Source organism: Rutidosis leptorrhynchoides, chromosome 5 (assembly GCF_046630445.1).
Source record: "Rutidosis leptorrhynchoides isolate AG116_Rl617_1_P2 chromosome 5, CSIRO_AGI_Rlap_v1, whole genome shotgun sequence".
Lineage (NCBI taxonomy): Eukaryota > Viridiplantae > Streptophyta > Magnoliopsida > Asterales > Asteraceae > Rutidosis > Rutidosis leptorrhynchoides.
The window spans coordinates 428121645-428140805 of NC_092337.1; the positions used below are offsets into that span (position 1 = coordinate 428121645).

The window sequence follows — 19161 nt, forward strand, 5'->3', positions numbered from 1 at the left end:
GGTAATGTTTTCCCATTTCCATTCTGGGATTTTGGGTTGTTGAAGTAGACCTGATGGTTTCTGATGCTCAGCTTTGACCTTAGAACACGTCAAACATTCTCCTACGAATTTAGCAACATCGGCTTTCATACCCGGCCACCAAAAATGTTTCTTGAGATCCTTTTACATCTTCCCCGTTCCAGGATGTATTGAGTATCTGGTTTTATGAGCTTCTCTAAGTACCATTTCTCTCATATCTCCAAATTTTGGTACCCAAATCCTTTCAGCCCTATATCGGGTTCCGTCTTCCCGAATATTAAGATGCTTCTCCGATCCTTTGGGTATTTCATCCTTTAAATTTCCCTCTTTTAAAACTCCTTGTTGCGCCTCCTTTATTTGAGTAGTAAGGTTATTATGAATCATTATATTCATAGATTTTACTCGAATGGGTTCTCTGTCCTTCCTACTCAAGGCATCGGCTACCACATTTTCCTTTCTCGGGTGGTAACGAATCTCAAAGTCGTAATCATTCAATAATTCAATCCACCTACGCTGCCTCATATTCAGTTGTTTCTGATTAAATATGTGTTGAAGACTTTTGTGGTCGGTATATATAATACTTTTGACCCCATATAAGTAGTGTCTCCAAGTCTTTAATGCAAAAACAACTGCTCCTAATTCCAAATCATGCGTCGTATAATTTTGTTCGTGAATCTTCAATTGTCTAGACGCATAAGCAATCACCTTCGTTCGTTGCATTAATACACAACCGAGACCTTGCTTGATGCGTCACAATAAATCACAAAATCATCATTCCCTTCAGGCAATGACAATATAGGTGCCGTAGTTAGCTTTTTCTTCAATAACTGAAACGCTTTCTCTTATTCATCATTCCATTCAAATTTCTTCCCTTTATGCGTTAATGCAGTCAAGGGTTTTGCTATTCTGGAAAAGTCTTGGATGAACCTTCTGTAGTAACTAGCTAGTCCTAAAAACTGGCGTATGTGTTTCGGTGTTTTCGGGGTTTCCCACTTTTCAACAGTTTCTATCTTTGCCGGATCCACCTTAATACCTTCTTTGTTCACTATGTGACCGAGGAATTGAACTTCTTCCAATCAAAATGCACACTTTGAAAACTTAGCGTACAATTCTTCCTTCCTCAATACTTCTAACACCTTTCTCAAATGTTCACCGTGTTCTTGGTCATTCTTTGAGTAAATAAGTATGTCATCAATGAAAACAATGACAAACTTGTCAAGGTATGGTCCACACACTCGGTTCATAAGGTCCATGAACACAGCTGGTGCATTAGTTAAACCAAACGGCATGACCATAAACTCGTAATGACCGTAACGTGTTCTGAAAGCAGTCTTTGGAATATCATCTTCTTTCACCCGCATTTGATGATACCCGGAATGTAAGTCAATCTTTGAATAAACAGATGAGCCTTGTAGTTGATCAAATAAGTCGTCGATTCTCGGTAGTGGGTAGCGGTTCTTGATGGTAAGTTTGTTCAACTCTCGGTAGTCGATACACAACCTGAATGTACCATCTTTCTTCTTGAAAAACAAAACAGGAGCTCCCTACGGTGATGTGCTTGGTCGAATGAAACCACGCTCTAAAAGTTCTTGTAATTGGCTTTGCAGTTCTTTCATCTCGCTGGGTGCGAGTCTGTAAGGAGCACGAACTATTGGTGCAGCTCCTGGTACAAGATCTATTTGAAATTCAACGGATCGATGTGGGGGTAATCCCGGTAATTCTTTCGGAAATACATCGGGAAATTCTTTTGCAATGGGAACATCATTGATGCTCTTTTCTTCAGTTTGTACTTTCTCGACGTGTGCTAGAACAGCATAGCAACCTTTTCTTATTAGTTTTTGTGCCTTCAAATTACTAATAAGATGTAGCTTCGTGTTGCCCTTTTCTCCGTACACCATTAAGGGTTTTCCTTTTTCTCGTATAATGCGAATTGCATTTTTGTAACAAACGATCTCTGCTTTCACTTCTTTCAACCAGTCCATACCGATTATCACATCAAAACTCCCTAACTCTACTGGTATCAAATCAATCTTAAATGTTTCGCTAACCAGTTTAATTTCTCGATTCCGACATATATTATCTGCTGAAATTAATTTACCATTTGCTAATTCGAGTAAAAATTTACTATCCAAAGGCGTCAATGGACAACTTAATTTAGCACAAAAATCTCTACTCATATAGCTTCTATCCGCACCCGAATCAAATAAAACGTAAGCAGATTTATTGTCAATAAGAAACGTACCCGTAACAAGCTCCGGGTCTTCCTGTGCCTCTGCCGCATTAATATTGAAAACTCTTCCGCGGCCTTGTCCATTCGTGTTCTCCTGGTTCGGGCAATTTCTAATAATGTGGCCCGGTTTTCCACATTTATAACAAACTACATTGGCATAATTTGCTCCGACACTACTTGCTCCACCATTACTCGTTCCGACACCATTTGTTCCTTTCGTTCTATTAACCCCTGGTCCGTAGACCTCACACTTCGCCGCGCTATGACCATTTCTTTTACACTTGTTGCAAAATTTGGTGCAGAACCCCGAGTGATACTTTTCACACCTTTGGCATAGCTGCTTCTGATTGTTGTTGTTATTGCGGTTATTATTGTTGTTGGGATGATTGTTGTAGTTGCTGTTGTTGTTGTTGTTGTTGGGCCGTTTGTTGTAGTTGCGATTGATGTTGCGATTGTTGGGATAATTGCTGCGATTATTGTTGTAATTGCTGTTGTTGTTGTATTGGTGATTCTTATCACCGTTTTCCTCCCACTTTCTTTTGACTTGCTTCACATTGGCCTCTTCAGCAGTCTGTTCTTTAATTCTTTCTTCAATCTGGTTCACTAGTTTGTGAGCCATTCTACATGCCTGTTGTATGGACGCGGGCTCGTGTGAACTTATATCTTCTTGGATTCTTTCCGGTAATCCTTTCACAAATGCGTCGATCTTCTCTTCCTCATCTTCGAATGCTCCCGGACACAATAGGCACAATTCTGTGAATCATCTTTCGTACGTGGTAATATCAAATCCTTGGGTTCGTAACCCTCTAAGTTCTGTCTTGTGCTTATTGACCTCGGTTCTGGGACGGTACTTCTCGTTCATCAAGTGCTTGAATGCTGACCACGGTAGTGCGTACGCATCGTCTTGTCCCACTTGCTCTAGATAGGTATTCCACCATGTTAACGCAGAACCTGTGAAGGTATGCGTAGCGTACTTCACTTTGTCCTCTTCAGTACACTTACTTATGGCAAACACCGATTCGACCTTCTCGGTCCACCGTTTCAATCCGATCGGTCCTTCGGTTCCATCAAATTCCAAAGGTTTGCAGGCAGTGAATTCTTTGTAGGTGCATCCTACACGATTTCCTGTACTGCTAGATCTAAGGTTATTGTTGGTATGTAGCGCAGCCTGTACTGCGGCTATGTTTGAAGCTAGAAAAGTACGGAATTCCTCTTCATTCATATTCACAGTGTGTCGAGTAGTCGGTGCCATTTCCTTCAAAATAGTCAAATGGAACAAGTTAATCATACAGAATATTAAGAGTAGTTAATAGTATTTCGTAGCATAATATGAACTCATTTATAAAAGCTTTTTCTTCATATTAGCGTTTTATAAGTTTAAATTCGGGTAGTACCTACCCGTTAAGTTCATACTTAGTAGCTAATATACAATTCAACTACTACAATTCTATATGAAAAACTGATTATAATAATATTTCGCGTTCAAACTTTTACACAATATTTTACAAACTTACAATACCGCTTATTTTACATATAGCATGAAATATAGCACACAATAAATTTGATACAAGATGGTTGTGAAGATAATTCTAGCTAGTACACAAGTCGTTCAGCAAAGGCAATAAAGACACGTAATTCATACGTCCAGAAACAAGTCATGCATTCTGGTTTTACTAGGATTACTTCCCATCCTTGGTCTTGTGGAACATAACCGTTATGGCTGTTGATAAGACAGCGTGTTGTAACGTCGTCAAAGGGTCGAGGGTTACGTAATGTCCAACAGTCCCGTAACAATCTAAAAACCTCATTTCTTACCCCAATTACCGACTCCGTCACTTGTGGGAACGTTTTGTTTAATAGTTGTAGCCCGATGTTCTTGTTCTCACTTTGGTGAGAAGCGAACATTACTAATCCGTAAGCATAACATGCTTCTTTATGTTGCATGTTAGCCGCTTTTTCTAAATCACAAAGTCCAATATTCAGATATATTGAGTCAAAATAATTTCTTAACCCATTGCGTAAAATAGCATTTGGGTTCCCCGCAATATACGCGTCAAAGTAAACACATCGTAACTTATGGATTTCCCAATGTGATATCCCCCATCTTTCGAACGAAAGCCTTTTATAAACCAAGGCATTCTTAGAACGTTCTTCGAATGTCTTACAAACTGATCTCGCCTTAAATAGTTGTGCCGAAGAATTCTGACCGACTCTAGACAAGATTTCATCAATCATGTCTCCGGGTAGGTCTCTTAAAATATTGGGTTGTCTATCCATTTTGTGTTTTTATACTGTAAAATAGACAAGAGTTAGATTCATAAAAAAAAATACTTATTAATACAAGCAATTTTTACATATATCATAAAGCATAAGCACACTATATTACATATATTACACCACACGAATACAACTATCTTATTCCGACTCGCTTGTTTCTTCTTCTTCGGTTTTAGTTCGTTTTGCCAAGTTTCTAGGGATATATGATGTTCCCCTAATACGAGCCGTCGTTTTCCACATTGGTTTAGAAAAACCTGGTGGTTTAGAGGTTCCCGGGTCATTGTTACAACTTAAGGACTTCGGGGGTTGACGATACATATAAAGTTCATCGGGGTTGGAATTAGATTTCTCTATTTTTATGCCCTTTCCCTTATTATTTTCTTTTGCCTTTTTAAATTCAGTTGGGGTAATTTCTATAACATCATCGGAATTCTCGTCGGAATCCGATTCATCGGAGAATTGGTAATCCTCCCAATATTTTGCTTCCTTGGCGGAAACACCATTGACCATAATTAACCTTGGTCGGTTGGTTGAGGATTTTCTTTTACTTAACCGTTTTATTATTTCCCCCACCGGTTCTATTTCTTCATCCGGTTCCGATTCTTCTTCCGGTTCCGATTCTTCTTCTGGTTCCGACTCTTCTTCTGGTTCCTCTTCGGGAACTTGTGAATCAGTCCACGAATCATTCCAATTTACATTTGACTCTTCATTATTATTAGGTGAGTCAATGGGACTTGTTCTAGAGGTAGACATCTATCACATAATATCAAACGCGTTAAGAGATTAATATATCACATAATATTCACATGTTAAAAATATATAGTTTCCAACAAAATTTGTTAAGCAATCACTTTTCAACTAAACACGGTCGAAGTCCAGACTCACTAATGCATCCTAACAAACTCGATAAGACACACTAATGCAAAATTCTGGTTCTCTAAGACCAACGCTCGGATACCAACTAAAATGTCCCGTTCTTATTGATTAAAAACGTTCCATATTAATTGATTTCGTTGCGAGGTTTTGACCTCTATATGAGACGTTTTTCAAAGACTGCATTCATTTTAAAATAAACCATAACCTTTATTTCATCAATAAAGGTTTAAAAAGCTTTACGTAGATTATCAAATAATGATAATCTAAAATATCCTGTTTACACACGACCATTACATAATGGTTTACAATACAAATATGTTACAACAAAATAAGTTTCTTGAATGCAGTTTTTACACAATTTCATACAAGCATGGACTCCAAATCTCGTCCTTATTTAAGTATGCGACAGCGGAAGCTCTTAATAATCACCTGAGAATAAACATGCTTAAAACGTCAACAAAAATGTTGGTGAGTTATAGGTTTAACCTATATATATCAAATCATAATAATAGACCACAAGATTTTATATTTCAATACACATCCCATACATAGAGATAAAAATCATTCATATGGTGAACACCTGGTAACCGACATTAACAAGATGCATATATAAGAATATCCCCATCATTCCGGGACACCCTTCGGATATGATATAAATTTTGAAGTACTAAAGCATCTGGTACTTTGGATGGGGTTTGTTAGGCCCAATAGATCTATCTTTAGGATTCGCGTCAATTAGGGTGTCTGTTCCCTAATTCTTAGATTACCAGACTTAATAAAAAGGGGCATATTCGATTTTGATAATTCAACCATAGAATGTAGTTTCACGTACTTGTGTCTATTTTGTAAATCATTTATAAAACCTGCATGTATTCTCATCCCAAAAATATTAGATTTTAAAAGTGGGACTATAACTCACTTTCACAGATTTTTACTTCGTCGGGAAGTAAGACTTGGCCACTGGTTGATTCACGAACCTATAACAATATATACATATATATCAAAGTATGTTCAAAATATATTTACAACACTTTTAATATATTTTGATATTTTAAGTTTATTAAGTCAGCTGTCCTCGTTAGTAACCTACAACTAGTTGTCCACAGTTAGATGTACAGAAATAAATCGATAAATATTATCTTGAATCAATCCACGACCCAGTGTATACGTATCTCAGTATTGATCACAACTCAAACTATATATATTTTGGAATTAACCTCAACCCTGTATAGCTAACTCCAACATTCACATATAGAGTGTCTATGGTTGTTCCGAAATATATATAGATGTGTCGACATGATAGGTCGAAACATTGTATACGTGTCTATGGTATCTCAAGATTACATAATATACATTACAAGTTGATTAAGTTATGGTTGGAATAGATTTGTTACCAATTTTCACGTAGCTAAAATGAGAAAAATTATCCAATCTTGTTTTACCCATAACTTCTTCATTTTAAATCCGTTTTGAGTGAATCAAATTGCTATGGTTTCATATTGAACCCTATTTTATGAATCTAAACATAAAAAGTATAGGTTTATAGTCGGAAAAATAAGTTACAAGTCGTTTTTATAAAGGTAGTCATTTCAGTCGAAAGAACGACGTCTAGATGACCATTTTAGAAAACATACTTCCACTTTGAGTTTAATCATAATTTTTGGATATAGTTTCATGTTCATAATAAAAATCATTTTCTCAGAATAACAACTTTTAAATCAAAGTTTATCATAGTTTTTAATTAACTAACCCAAAACAGCCCGCGGTGTTACTACGACGGCGTAAATCCGGTTTTACGGTGTTTTTCGTGTTTCCAGGTTTTAAATCATTAAGTTAGCATATCATATAGATATAGAACATGTGTTTAGTTGATTTTAAAAGTCAAGTTAGAAGAATTAACTTTTGTTTGCGAACAAGTTTAGAATTAACTAAACTATGTTCTAGTGATTACAAGTTTAAACCTTCGAATAAGATAGATTTATATGTATGAATCGAATGATGTTATGAACATCATTACTACCTTAAGTTCCTTGGATAAACCTACTGGAAAAGAGAAAAATAGATCTAGCTTCAACGGATCCTTGGATGGCTCGAAGTTCTTGAAGCAGAATCATGACACGAAAACAAGTTCAAGTAAGATCATCACTTGAAATAAGATTGTTATAGTTATAGAAATTGAACCAAAGTTTGAATATGATTATTACCTTGTATTAGAATGATATCCTACTGTAAGAAACAAAGATTTCTTGAGGTTGGATGATCACCTTACAAGATTGGAAGTGAGCTAGCAAACTTGAAAGTATTCTTGATTTTATGTAACTAGAACTTGTAGAATTTATGAAGAACACTTAGAACTTGAAGATAGAACTTGAGAGAGATCAATTAGATGAAGAAAATTGAAGAATGAAAGTGTTTGTAGGTGTTTTTGGTCGTTGGTGTATGGATTAGATATAAAGGATATGTAATTTTATTTTCATGTAAATAAGTCATGAATGATTACTCATATTTTTGTAATTTTATGAGATATTTCATGCTAGTTGCCAAATGATGGTTCCCACATGTGTTAGGTGACTCACATGGGCTGCTAAGAGCTGATCATTGGAGTGTATATACCAATAGTACATACATCTAAAAGCTGTGTATTGTACGAGTACGAATACGGGTGCATACGAGTAGAATTGTTGATGAAACTGAACGAGGATGTAATTGTAAGCATTTTTGTTAAGTAGAAGTATTTTGATAAGTTTATTGAAGTATTTCAAAAGTGTATAAATACATATTAAAACACTACATGTATATACATTTTAACTGAGTCGTTAAGTCATCGTTAGTCGTTACATGTAAGTGTTGTTTTGAAACCTTTAGGTTAACGATCTTGTTAAATGTTGTTAACCCAATGTTTATAATATTAAATGAGATTTTAAATTATTATATTATCATGATATTATCATGTATGAATATCTCTTAATATGATATATATACATTAAATGTCTTTACAACGATAATCGTTACATATATGTCTCGTTTAAAAATCATTAAGTTAGTAGTCTTGTTTTTACATATGTAGTTCATTATTAATATACTTAATGATATGTTTACTTATCATAGTATCATGTTAACTATATATATATCCATATATATGTCATCATATAGTTTTTACAAGTTTTAACGTTTGTGAATCACCGGTCAACTTGGGTGGTCAATTGTCTATATGAAACATATTTCAATTAATCAAGTCTTAACAAGTTTGATTGCTTAACATGTTGGAAACATTTAATCATGTAAATATCAATCTCAGTTAATATATATAAACATGAAAAAGTTCGGGTCACTACAATAAGTTCTTATATTAACTTAATATAATATCATAATACATATAAATAAGTGTTATTAAAGTTAAATTAGAAAGATTTTATTAGTTTTTCAAACAAGCTTGGTGTTCACCAAAACAAGTTCTAGTTTTTACAAGTTTTATAAGTATAATAAGATAGCAACTATACAAGGAATTGAACAAAGATTTTGAGAAATATTTTACCTCGATTATGAAGAGGAAAGTTGCTGAGATTAAAGTATGATATGAGAGCATTCAAGTGTGTGTTTTTAGTTTAAGAAAATGTGGAGTAAAAATGAGTTAAAATGGTCTTTATTTATAAGCTTATAATTTTGGCTTTTAGTGAAAATATCTAAGATAAGTTAAATTGTATTAAGTCATGCATGAAATATTAAATTGATTAGGTCATGGATGACATATTACACAAATAATTGCATATTTCTATTGGTATATACTAATAGTAAATACTTCTAGAAGCTGTGTATAATACGGGTAAAAATACCATATGAATGCGAGTAGAATTCTTGAGGAAATTGAACGAAAATACGAGTATAGCTATCCTTTATATGTATTGGTATATTATAAAGTGTATTCAATACTTGTAAGGATGTATTTACACTCGTAATACATTATATGTAAATACATTTTAACATAAGTTAACTGCGTCGTTTAAATAGTAATATATATATATTGTTTGAAAACTCTTTAAATTAGTAGTATGAAAATATATATATAATACTTTGTTAATATACTTAATGAGATATTTAATTATCATATTTTCAAGTTAAATATATATAAATCCATATATATACACAATAATTAAACAATTAAACAATTAAATCAAGTTATGACGTTCGTGAATCGTCGGAATAAAAGGGTGACCAAAAGCTTGTGTAAAACTCTTTTTGGAGGTTCAAGATTTATTAAAATTCATTGATTATCAAGTCGAAATTATATAAAGATTAAGTTTAAATTTGGTCGGAAATTTCCGGGTCGTCACAGCCAAAAAGCGACGCTTGTCTCTAGAAGCGGCGCTCCTGACGCCTGCTGAAAAACTCCACAAAATACTGACCAGGAGCGACGCTTTTAGTACAAAAGAGGCGCTCCTGTACCTGGGAAATGCTGTTGCTGAAAATTTACAAGTGCACGAACCAAACTTTACCCAAACACATTTTATGATCCGAAAACACTCAAAACATGTATCTTATATCGTCGGAAAGGTATTTTGATGAAGAAAACAACTAAACACATTTCATCAATCAATTCATCATTTACAACAACCAAATCCGCAATAAATGTTCATCATTAACTACATTCAAGTTCTTAAATGCAATTTGATAGTTCGGGGACTTACTACCCACATATAGTATGCCGTTTCGTAGGTAATTACGCATTCAATACTACTAAACACTTGCCAACAACCTTTCATAGCATTCAAGGCATTGAAAGTTCATTTTAAAATCTATCAAACCCTAACCAAGAATCATGAATTCAACATTTATGTTTATGAAGTTTTTCCATGTCAACCTACATACCAAAACGAAACTAATGATGCTAGTAACACTTTTAACACATAAACTTTAACATCTAACAACATTTAATCAACCAAAAATCAAGATTTAACAAACCCATTTCAAGTTTTCATGCTACTTATGCAAAATAACGAGATCGAGCAAATAAATCACATATTCATGTTATACTCGAGCCATAGACACTAACTAACACTTTCATAAGTCAAAAACATCAAGAACAAGAAATCTAGAGTTTTTAGAAAGTTACCCAAAAGAGATGAAGTTGGTATGGAATTGAAGAGGAAGATGCAAGGATTTCAAATATGTAATTAGTTTTGTTGTAAGCTTGCTAGATCGAATTTAGATGATGATTTAATGAAGAAGATGATTTGAGAGAAAAATGGAAGTAGTAAAAGAAAAGGGAGGTGAGTGAAGTGAGTGGAGGAGGAGGAGGGATTGACTAGTTGACCTAGTCAACTAGTTTGATCCCTTGGCAAGTTTAGTCCCTCAAATTTAAAAGCGGGTGCGTGAATTAACCAAACGAATTACCTTAAATACGCATTTCAACGGGAGATGTTATAATTAGATAACGGACTTTAAAATAATTAAATAAAAAGTAAACAGAAAAAGACGGGTTGTTACAATAATCCAAATGTAATAAGAGTAGAAGACCACCTATTAAAACAACATCATCAATTAAATAATATAGCAAATACTAAAAACACCAAAAAATTAAAAATAAATACAGAGACTATACATGATAACTGTAAACAATTGTACAAAGTAAGAGTGAAATCAGAGAAAAACAAACCTGCAAGTAGAAAATCAAGCGCAAAATAAAGAATGAAACATAAGTTAACACAAAACGAAGGCGATAACAATGATTGTACCAGATAAGTGTAACAAATTGTGAACATTAAGCTTCAAAATAAGAGCGAACCATTGTTACAATGGTGTCTGATTTGAAGAAGCTTGACCGTCTTTCTGATTAACAAATTACAACAATGTTAGAAATTACAACAAAAACTTCCACAAATTGTTGTTACAATGGTGTTTGATTTGACGAAGCTTGACTGTGCTTCCGAATTACAAATTACAACAACAAACCGTTATAATGGTACTGGTACATATCCACAAATTCAACAAATCATTGGACTTTTTTATGATTGCTCTTAAATACATCAAAAACTTACTTCAATCACTCGACGAAACTGCTCCATATCCACTTGTTCATGGTTTCCAACCTTGCTGGCGAATGTTGCTGTCGCCGTCGATGCCTAAGATGAGTTGAATTTCTCCGACGTCGCCGTCTTGATGTTCGAAACTCAAGTCAGATGTTGTTGCCGTTTCCGTCGTCGTCTTGATTTTCGAAACTCATGTCAGATCGAAAAGGTAAGATCGGAAAGGGTTTACACATAGTGGCGGTTTTCAATCGACGGTGTCACAGCGGTGAGTGTGAAAGATGGTGGCGGTTTGCACATGGACTTTTAGCCTTCCTCAAATTAGAGATTAGAGATGAAATAAAAATTGAAGAAGCCATACGATCTAAATCTAAAAATGTTAAAAATTATAAAGTGATTTAGAGTGCACAAGTCCGCCTAAAAAATTTAATAACACGTCTAAATAATACTATAAAGTATTAACACGTCTAAATAATAACATTCCTCTGATTTGGTCAATTATACGTATTAACACGTCTAAATAATATATTAATTAGAGGTGTTCCGCCTATTTATCAACAACACGTCTAAATATGTCGTGTCAACACGTCTAAATAATATATTAATTAGAGGTGTTCCGCTATTTTTGTCATCAACACGTTCAAATATATCAATTAAACGTGTTGACACGTCTAACTAATACGTTAATTAGAGGTGTTCTGCCTTTTTTCTAATTAAACGTGTTAATTTGTACATATGTACGTGTTAATTTATTAGCACGTCTAAATTAGGGGCTCTAAATGGAGATAAATGTAGTAGTGCTAAAAATTATAGATTTTACACAGTTTATGGTCGAATGATGGTTCAGTAAGCTAGTACAATACATATGTAACATATATCTAGCATCAAACAAGCTTAAGACACAATACAGGTCAAAATTCAAGCATCAAATACTCAAAAACTCATATGAGCACAAACCCTAAATTAACCAATGATTAATACATGAAATTAGCATACAAAACTTATGATAGAGCTATAGAATATGCAAGAAATCAGTTGTTTAACATCAATCACTCCAAAGATCTAGCTAGAATAACTTAAGGCTTGCAAGCTGAACAAGTTAGGTACGGAGTATGATTCTCAATTTAGGGAAAATGATCTGAAGTGTGTAGAACACTACACTTAAGTGTGGTTTAAGTCAATACCCCATAACACACGGGTATATACCAGTTATCTATCTGATATTTTAAGTACTTTTCTAAATGACCCTAAAGGAGTCTAAATTTAATAAACAAATATGTTCTGTGGCACTAGTCATAGAACGCATCTAATTGAACCATCAATTAATTGTTAACACGTAATTACAAATAAAACATATTATATTATATTATACTATATATCTAATTGAGATAGTCTAAATAAATAGTACTATTTGGACTATCTTAATATCACACTAAAGACCCCAAACTTTATTCAACGTTCGAATCGCCCCCCTCTCAAATTTTACTAAAAAACCCCACACCCTCGAGAAAATACAAAACACCCCCAACCCTATCCTCTTACCCGACCCGACTCACCTCCCCGTTATTATAACTATGATAATATAATATAATATATTTCTCCTTTTCACCTTTTTTTATTTTTTTTATTTTTTTTGTTTTTTTTGTTTTCACCTTTTTCCCTTTTTTCAAAAAACCCCCAAACTTTGTTCAAAAATTAAAACCGGCCCCCCAAACAGGGGGTAAAGTGTCAAATAACCATTTTCATAAAAAAAAAAAAATCTTAACTAAACTCCACCTAAATATTCAACGGGTCATATCTTCTCGCTCGCAACGAGTTAAATTTTTCCGACACCATCGTTAAACTCGAAATAATTTTAGGAACACAATGTCACTAACTATACGCAAAAAAAGGACTCTTTTTAAAAAACGCTCAATATTTGAGGTACTTTTCATACACGTTGATTTTGCGTTAAATTTTTAAAAGTCTACAATTCCATAGCGAAACGCGGAGATGCACATATATTGTTAATTTAAATAACATTTAAATCTTTCACGGATTATACCTTTTAGTTCGACTCGAGTTGCGCTTCAACGACATTATCGTTAGCCACGAAATAATTTTACAAACTAAACGCACTAAAATACATTGAAAACCGAACCCCCGGCGCGAAGCGAGGGTTCGTAAACAGTAAACTAGTTTAAACATATAATAATATAGGGTCAAATAATAACTTACGTCTAGGCCATAGTTCAGTGTGTTACACTACCCTTGTTCGTTATATAAAAATTCAGGGACGATCAATGTGATTCACAATAAATAAGGACTACTGATATAATTTGATATTAAACCACACGAACTATCAATGTAATTTACTCAATATAATATATTTGTTTGTTTATTTGGTTTATTCTCAGATAGATGGATGAATAATTTAATGATTTTTTTATTCTAAACTAGAATAATAATAATCCCACTAAGTAACGGGGTTGAACTTGTACTTTGAAGGTCAAAATCACTATACTACTACATTCGTCCCATTACAAGTGTCTACTTACTTTGTGCACACAGTTTTAGAAAATCTCACTAACTCCATTCTTCACAAATCAGAAATCTTCTCTTTCCAAAATAACCTCTTTTGATTGGTTGAAATACAAAATGGACATTTGAAATGAGACATCCCAAAATAGAAATGTGAACACTCGTGGCGGGACGCAGGGAGTATATAGTTAAGCTTTTTATTTTTATTTTATTTTTATTATTTTTTATTTTTTAATACGGAGTATATACTAACATACATATGTTATTATTGTTAAAGTTGATTTCATAAACTGTCAATACTTATTTTGTTTTTTAATTAATATATGTCTGATAAATAAAGAAAATATGAACTTTTTATTGATACTAAAGATGTAGAGTGATGTCATCCTAATGGTCATATCTCATTCATGCATAATATAATTTTGTTGATTTAAAACTCTAAATGATCGTAACTAAAAGGGTTACAATTATGCTTTTAGTGGTCACACCCCTTCCCGGTCCTTATAAAGCTTAGTCTTTCTCACCTTCCACATGCTCCGTATGTTAGATGCTCCGTATGTTAGAATTGAGTATTATTCTAACATACGGAGCATCTAACATACGGAGCATGTGGAAGGTGAGAAAGACTAAGCTTTATAAGGACCGGAAAGGGGTGTGACCACTAAAAGCAAAATTGTAACCCTTTTAGTTACGATCATTTAGAGTTTTAAATCAACAAAATTATATTATGCATGAATGAGATATGACCATTAGGATGACATCACTCTACATCTATAGATCATGTGTTTTTCTTTTGTAAAAGTTCTTATGATTTATGGGATCGAGTTTATAAGTGGTGGGGCTTCGGGGTTTGTCTAAATCTTAACACAAATGACGCATTTAGGGGTAAATCTAGTTCAGGGTTATCTATAGCTGAAGAGCAAGTATGACAAGTAGTTGAATGGACGACCGCTTATTTTATTTGGAATAATCGCAATCGGAAGGTCTTCTCGAATCAAGACGGTGTTTGTGCGAATACACTTATGGAAATTCAGCTCAAAGCCTATGAGTGGGTTACGGGAAGATTAAGAAACAAGAAGATAGATTGGTTATGTTGGTTGACGGATCCAAAAGCTAGTATAATAGACACTTAGTTGCACGTGGTTTTATTTGTAATAGTACTAGTTGACTACTCTTCAACAAGTATTAAGTCTTGAGTCTTTCTGTTTGATGTTTCAGTCTGGAGGTTCTTTGTACCATTTTCAGTTTTAATGAAATTTTCTGCTTTTCGAAAAAAAGATAAAGTGGTCTGATAAAATGCAAGTTGTAGTACAAAGATACTATTACCCATATTTAAAACAATAATGTAAAAAAAAAAAAGTTAATAATTGTTGTTCTAATAATTCTAATAGGGACACATTACATTTAAATATCGTGATACACGAGTATATAGAACACGTTGGCTAGGTTTTCACATCTATATAAACCTGTTGTATCATCAAAAGAATCAATAACATCATATTAACGAACTTTAACAAATAAATTATTTTAACAAATAAATTATAAACCTTGTAAATGTCTAAGTCCAAGGTTCTGGTTGTGGGTGGAACAGGGTACATTGGCAACAGAATTGTCAAGGCAAGTTTGGCAGCAGGCCACCCGACTTACATCCTAATGCGTCGAGAACTTGGTTACGAAATCGAAAAGGTTCAAATGTTGTTGGCCTTTAAGAATAAAGGAGCTCATTTGATTGAGGGTTCGTTTTTCGATCATCAGAGTCTTGTGGACGCCGTGAAGCTAGTTGATGTCGTGATATCCGCCATGTCAGGGGTGCAATTTCGGTCACATAATATTCTCCTTCAACTTAAGCTAGTTGATGCCATCAAAGAAGCCGGGAATGTTAAGGTGCGTGTATAATATATGTATTATTGATAACGTTCAATTATAGAGATTATGTCCCATAAGTTATATCAAAAGTGGGTCATCGAAACACGTAAACGCATAAAGTTTCACCTTATCAAGACCATATATGATTATCTTGTGACTGTTTCCGACTCTTTTTCTAGTAACGCAAAAGATATTTTTGTTAATGAGGTTTGAATATGAAACCTCTTATAAAGTTTTTAATTTGTTTAAATAGTTGATACTACATAACTATTTACTTTTGCAAATTTTAAATGTTAAGTTTTATCGACAATTAATTTCTATAAACAGCGATTTTTGCCTTCGGAGTTTGGGATGGATCCCTCACGAATGGAACACGTATTCGAATGTGGAAAAGAGACGTTTAGTGACAAAATGGTGATACGAAAAGCGATTGAAGACGCTAAAATACCATATACCTACATTTCTGCAAACTGTTTAGCGGGTTACTTTGTTGGCAACCTTTCTCAACTAGGCACCCTAGTACCACCAAAGGACCGTGTTAACATTTATGGTGACGGAAATCGCAAAGGTTTGATCATACTATCTTAACTGAAATGATTATGTAAATAAGTAAACGGATAAAGTTTTTTTTTTTCACGCTACCCATAACGGGTTTTGCTCAGAAGTATTGTACATTTGTAAGTGGCCTAACTTGTATTACTACACGCAGTTGTTTATATGGATGAAGATGATGTTGCAAGTTACACGATTAAGACAGTAGATGACCCTCGCATGTTGAACAAAACATTGTATTGTCGGCCTAACAAAAACATTCTTTCGCACAACGAATTGATTAAAAAATGGGAGAAACTTTCCAATAAGACACTTGAAAAAGTATACATTTCCGATAAAGACTTCCTTGCTTCTATGAAAGGTAGTGTATATAAAACCATTTTATATAGTTTCAATTATTTTTGTGGTAATTAACCTCTGTTTATGTTTTAAATACATTTTTGGTAGATGTAGACTACGGTTTTCAAGCAGCGCTAGCGCGTATATATTACATATACTATGATGGTTGTTTGATGAACTTTGAAATCGGTGAAAAAGGAGAAGAAGCCTCGGAGCTCTATCCAGAGGTCCAATATACTCGAATGGATGAATATTTGCAGCGATATCTCTGATTCATCAAGTTAATTAACAACCGTTTTAATATCGAGTCAATGAAGAAACGTTAAACATCTGGGAAGCGTTAATCAATCTTTTATCTGTGTTGCAGTGTTCAAATAAAGATCAATTAGTACTCCACATTTATTATTATGATAGTAGTGGTTATGTTTGTAGTACCAGTCATATCATCTAAGTTGTAGATACAGTGATTGTGTGTAATATGTTGCATTGACGAGAGATAATTACCTTAATATCTATTATCAAGATTACTACCATTGATAACCTCCTTTCCCTTTCCTAAGACTACACGATAGTGCAGACCTACACCTAACGACCGCCTGCTACTACCACAAAACTGCCATAAACGGTTGCGAAACCATCTGAAATTGTCATGAATTAAACTGTCACGAAAACTGCCATAAAAGTGTCACAAGACGGAAAAAGTGTCGCCAAAACCACTGCAAATCATAAAAACTTTTGCCAAGTCGTTGCTAAAACTGTTGTCCTCGATAAAAAAAATGCATACCAGTTATTGCTCTATCCTTAGGCCACAAGCTATTATGTAAAAAATGTGGAGAAAGTGTCAAGCAATATATAACCATATTTCATTGACTCTATTTAAAGAATTTCAAACCGGTTTAACCGTTCGATCCTCTCTCACTCTAATAGCGACTCGCACATAGATCTGTAATATGTATTATTGGTTATGTTATACCAGCGGTTATATAATCAGATCTAAGTTCTGTATAATATAGTAGTGATCTAGTGATTGTATGTTATATATTAGTATTACATTGATGGGAAATAAAAATTTTTACTTTCAATTGTACGAGAACTTGCATCTTATTAGATGTTTCCTATTCTGATGATAAAGAAACAAGTCAGCAACCCACAATAGTCTCCCAACTAGGACAATGGTCTATCATGAACAATGACCGGCTCCATATTTTTTCTGTCACGGGCAGGGTGGTTTTTGGGGAAAAAAAATGTAGCTCAGTTAGGACAATGGTCCATACCTACCAGATCCATAATCTAAAACTGCCATCAAAGTATAATTTAAAAAAAAGGAGTTAATTGTACCGTTGGACCCTTTAGTTTACCTAAAATCTCAGTGCACATCTCTATCTTTTTAAAAGTTAAACCGGCAGACCCTATGATTTTAAAAATGATCATCGTTGGTCTAATTCTAACTTTAATTAACTAGGTCCGTTAAATGTTGACATGTGTTGATCATAGGACTTATTTATAATTTAACAACTAAGTAATAGAATAAAACCCTCCAATAGTCCTCTATAATATGCCCATCACAAGCCAACATTTAACGGATCTAGTTAAAACGATGATAATTTATAATTCACAGGGACTACCGGTTAAAATATAGGGATGAGCGGTGGGATTTTGAGTAAACCACAAGGACCAACTGTATTATTTACTAAAAAACGCTTTTTAAATAAGAATCGTTACAATTATTTTTAAAGAATTTAAACATATGTTATTATTTTTTTTACTACAAAAATAACCACCCGACTTAATGCATCATTTTTTTTTTTTTTTTTTTTTTTTTTGAAAAGTAGAAATTTTATTAAAAATCACGAAGATGATACACAGGGGGTCGCCTGCAACGTGAAAACAGACAACCCAGAATCTAACAACTAAACGTTATTGTATATTATTTTTTGTAAAAATATATTTGTTAATAACAGTCTTAAAAAATTATTGCAACAAAAATTCTTAAAAAATATAGGGTTGTTGAGTAAACTTTACATTGTATTCTCATGAAAACAATTAAATTGAAAGAAAAAAGGGCTAATAAGAGAAAAAAAACATATTGTGAGTTTTTTTTTTATTAAGTGGTAGATTAAACTTGAATTCATTTTTTATGTACCAATGTCTTCTAAATTGGAGTTATTGTATATTAGTTTTTGTAAAAATATATTTGTTAATAACAGTCTTAAAAAATTATTGCAACAAAAATTCTTAAAAAATATAGGGCTGTTGGGTAAACTTTACATTGTATTCTCGTAAAAACAATTAAATTGAAAGAAAAAAGGGCTAATAAGAGAAAAAAACATATTGTGAGTTTTTTTTATTAAGTGGTAGATTAAACTTGAATTCACTTTTTATGTACCAATGTCTTCTAAATTGGAATTTATGGCTCTTAAGCCCGTTGTTAACGTAGCTTTAAGAAGTCATATCTAATTT

General features: G+C 33.5%; 1 protein-coding gene across 1 annotated transcript; it reads left to right on the forward strand.

The window, feature by feature from the left end:
- The first annotated feature begins 15381 nt into the window (after nt 1-15381).
- On the forward strand, nt 15382-17134 carry LOC139847537 (isoflavone reductase homolog). Its single transcript, XM_071837218.1, has 4 exons — nt 15382-15828; nt 16138-16378; nt 16520-16723; nt 16810-17134. Exons 1-4 carry the CDS (start codon nt 15499-15501, stop codon nt 16971-16973), a joined length of 939 nt encoding a protein of 312 aa, XP_071693319.1. The 5' UTR covers nt 15382-15498; the 3' UTR covers nt 16974-17134.
- The last annotated feature ends 2027 nt before the right edge of the window (nt 17135-19161 follow it).

Coding starts and splice junctions, on each gene's coding strand:
- LOC139847537 (XM_071837218.1), top strand. CDS start 15,499: ATGTCTAAGTCCAAGGTTCTGGTTGTGGGTGGAACAGGGTACATTGGC. Junction 15,829..16,137: donor AAGAAGCCGGGAATGTTAAG/GTGCGTGTATAA, acceptor TTCTATAAACAG/CGATTTTTGCCTTCGGAGTT. Junction 16,724..16,809: donor CTTCCTTGCTTCTATGAAAG/GTAGTGTATATA, acceptor CATTTTTGGTAG/ATGTAGACTACGGTTTTCAA.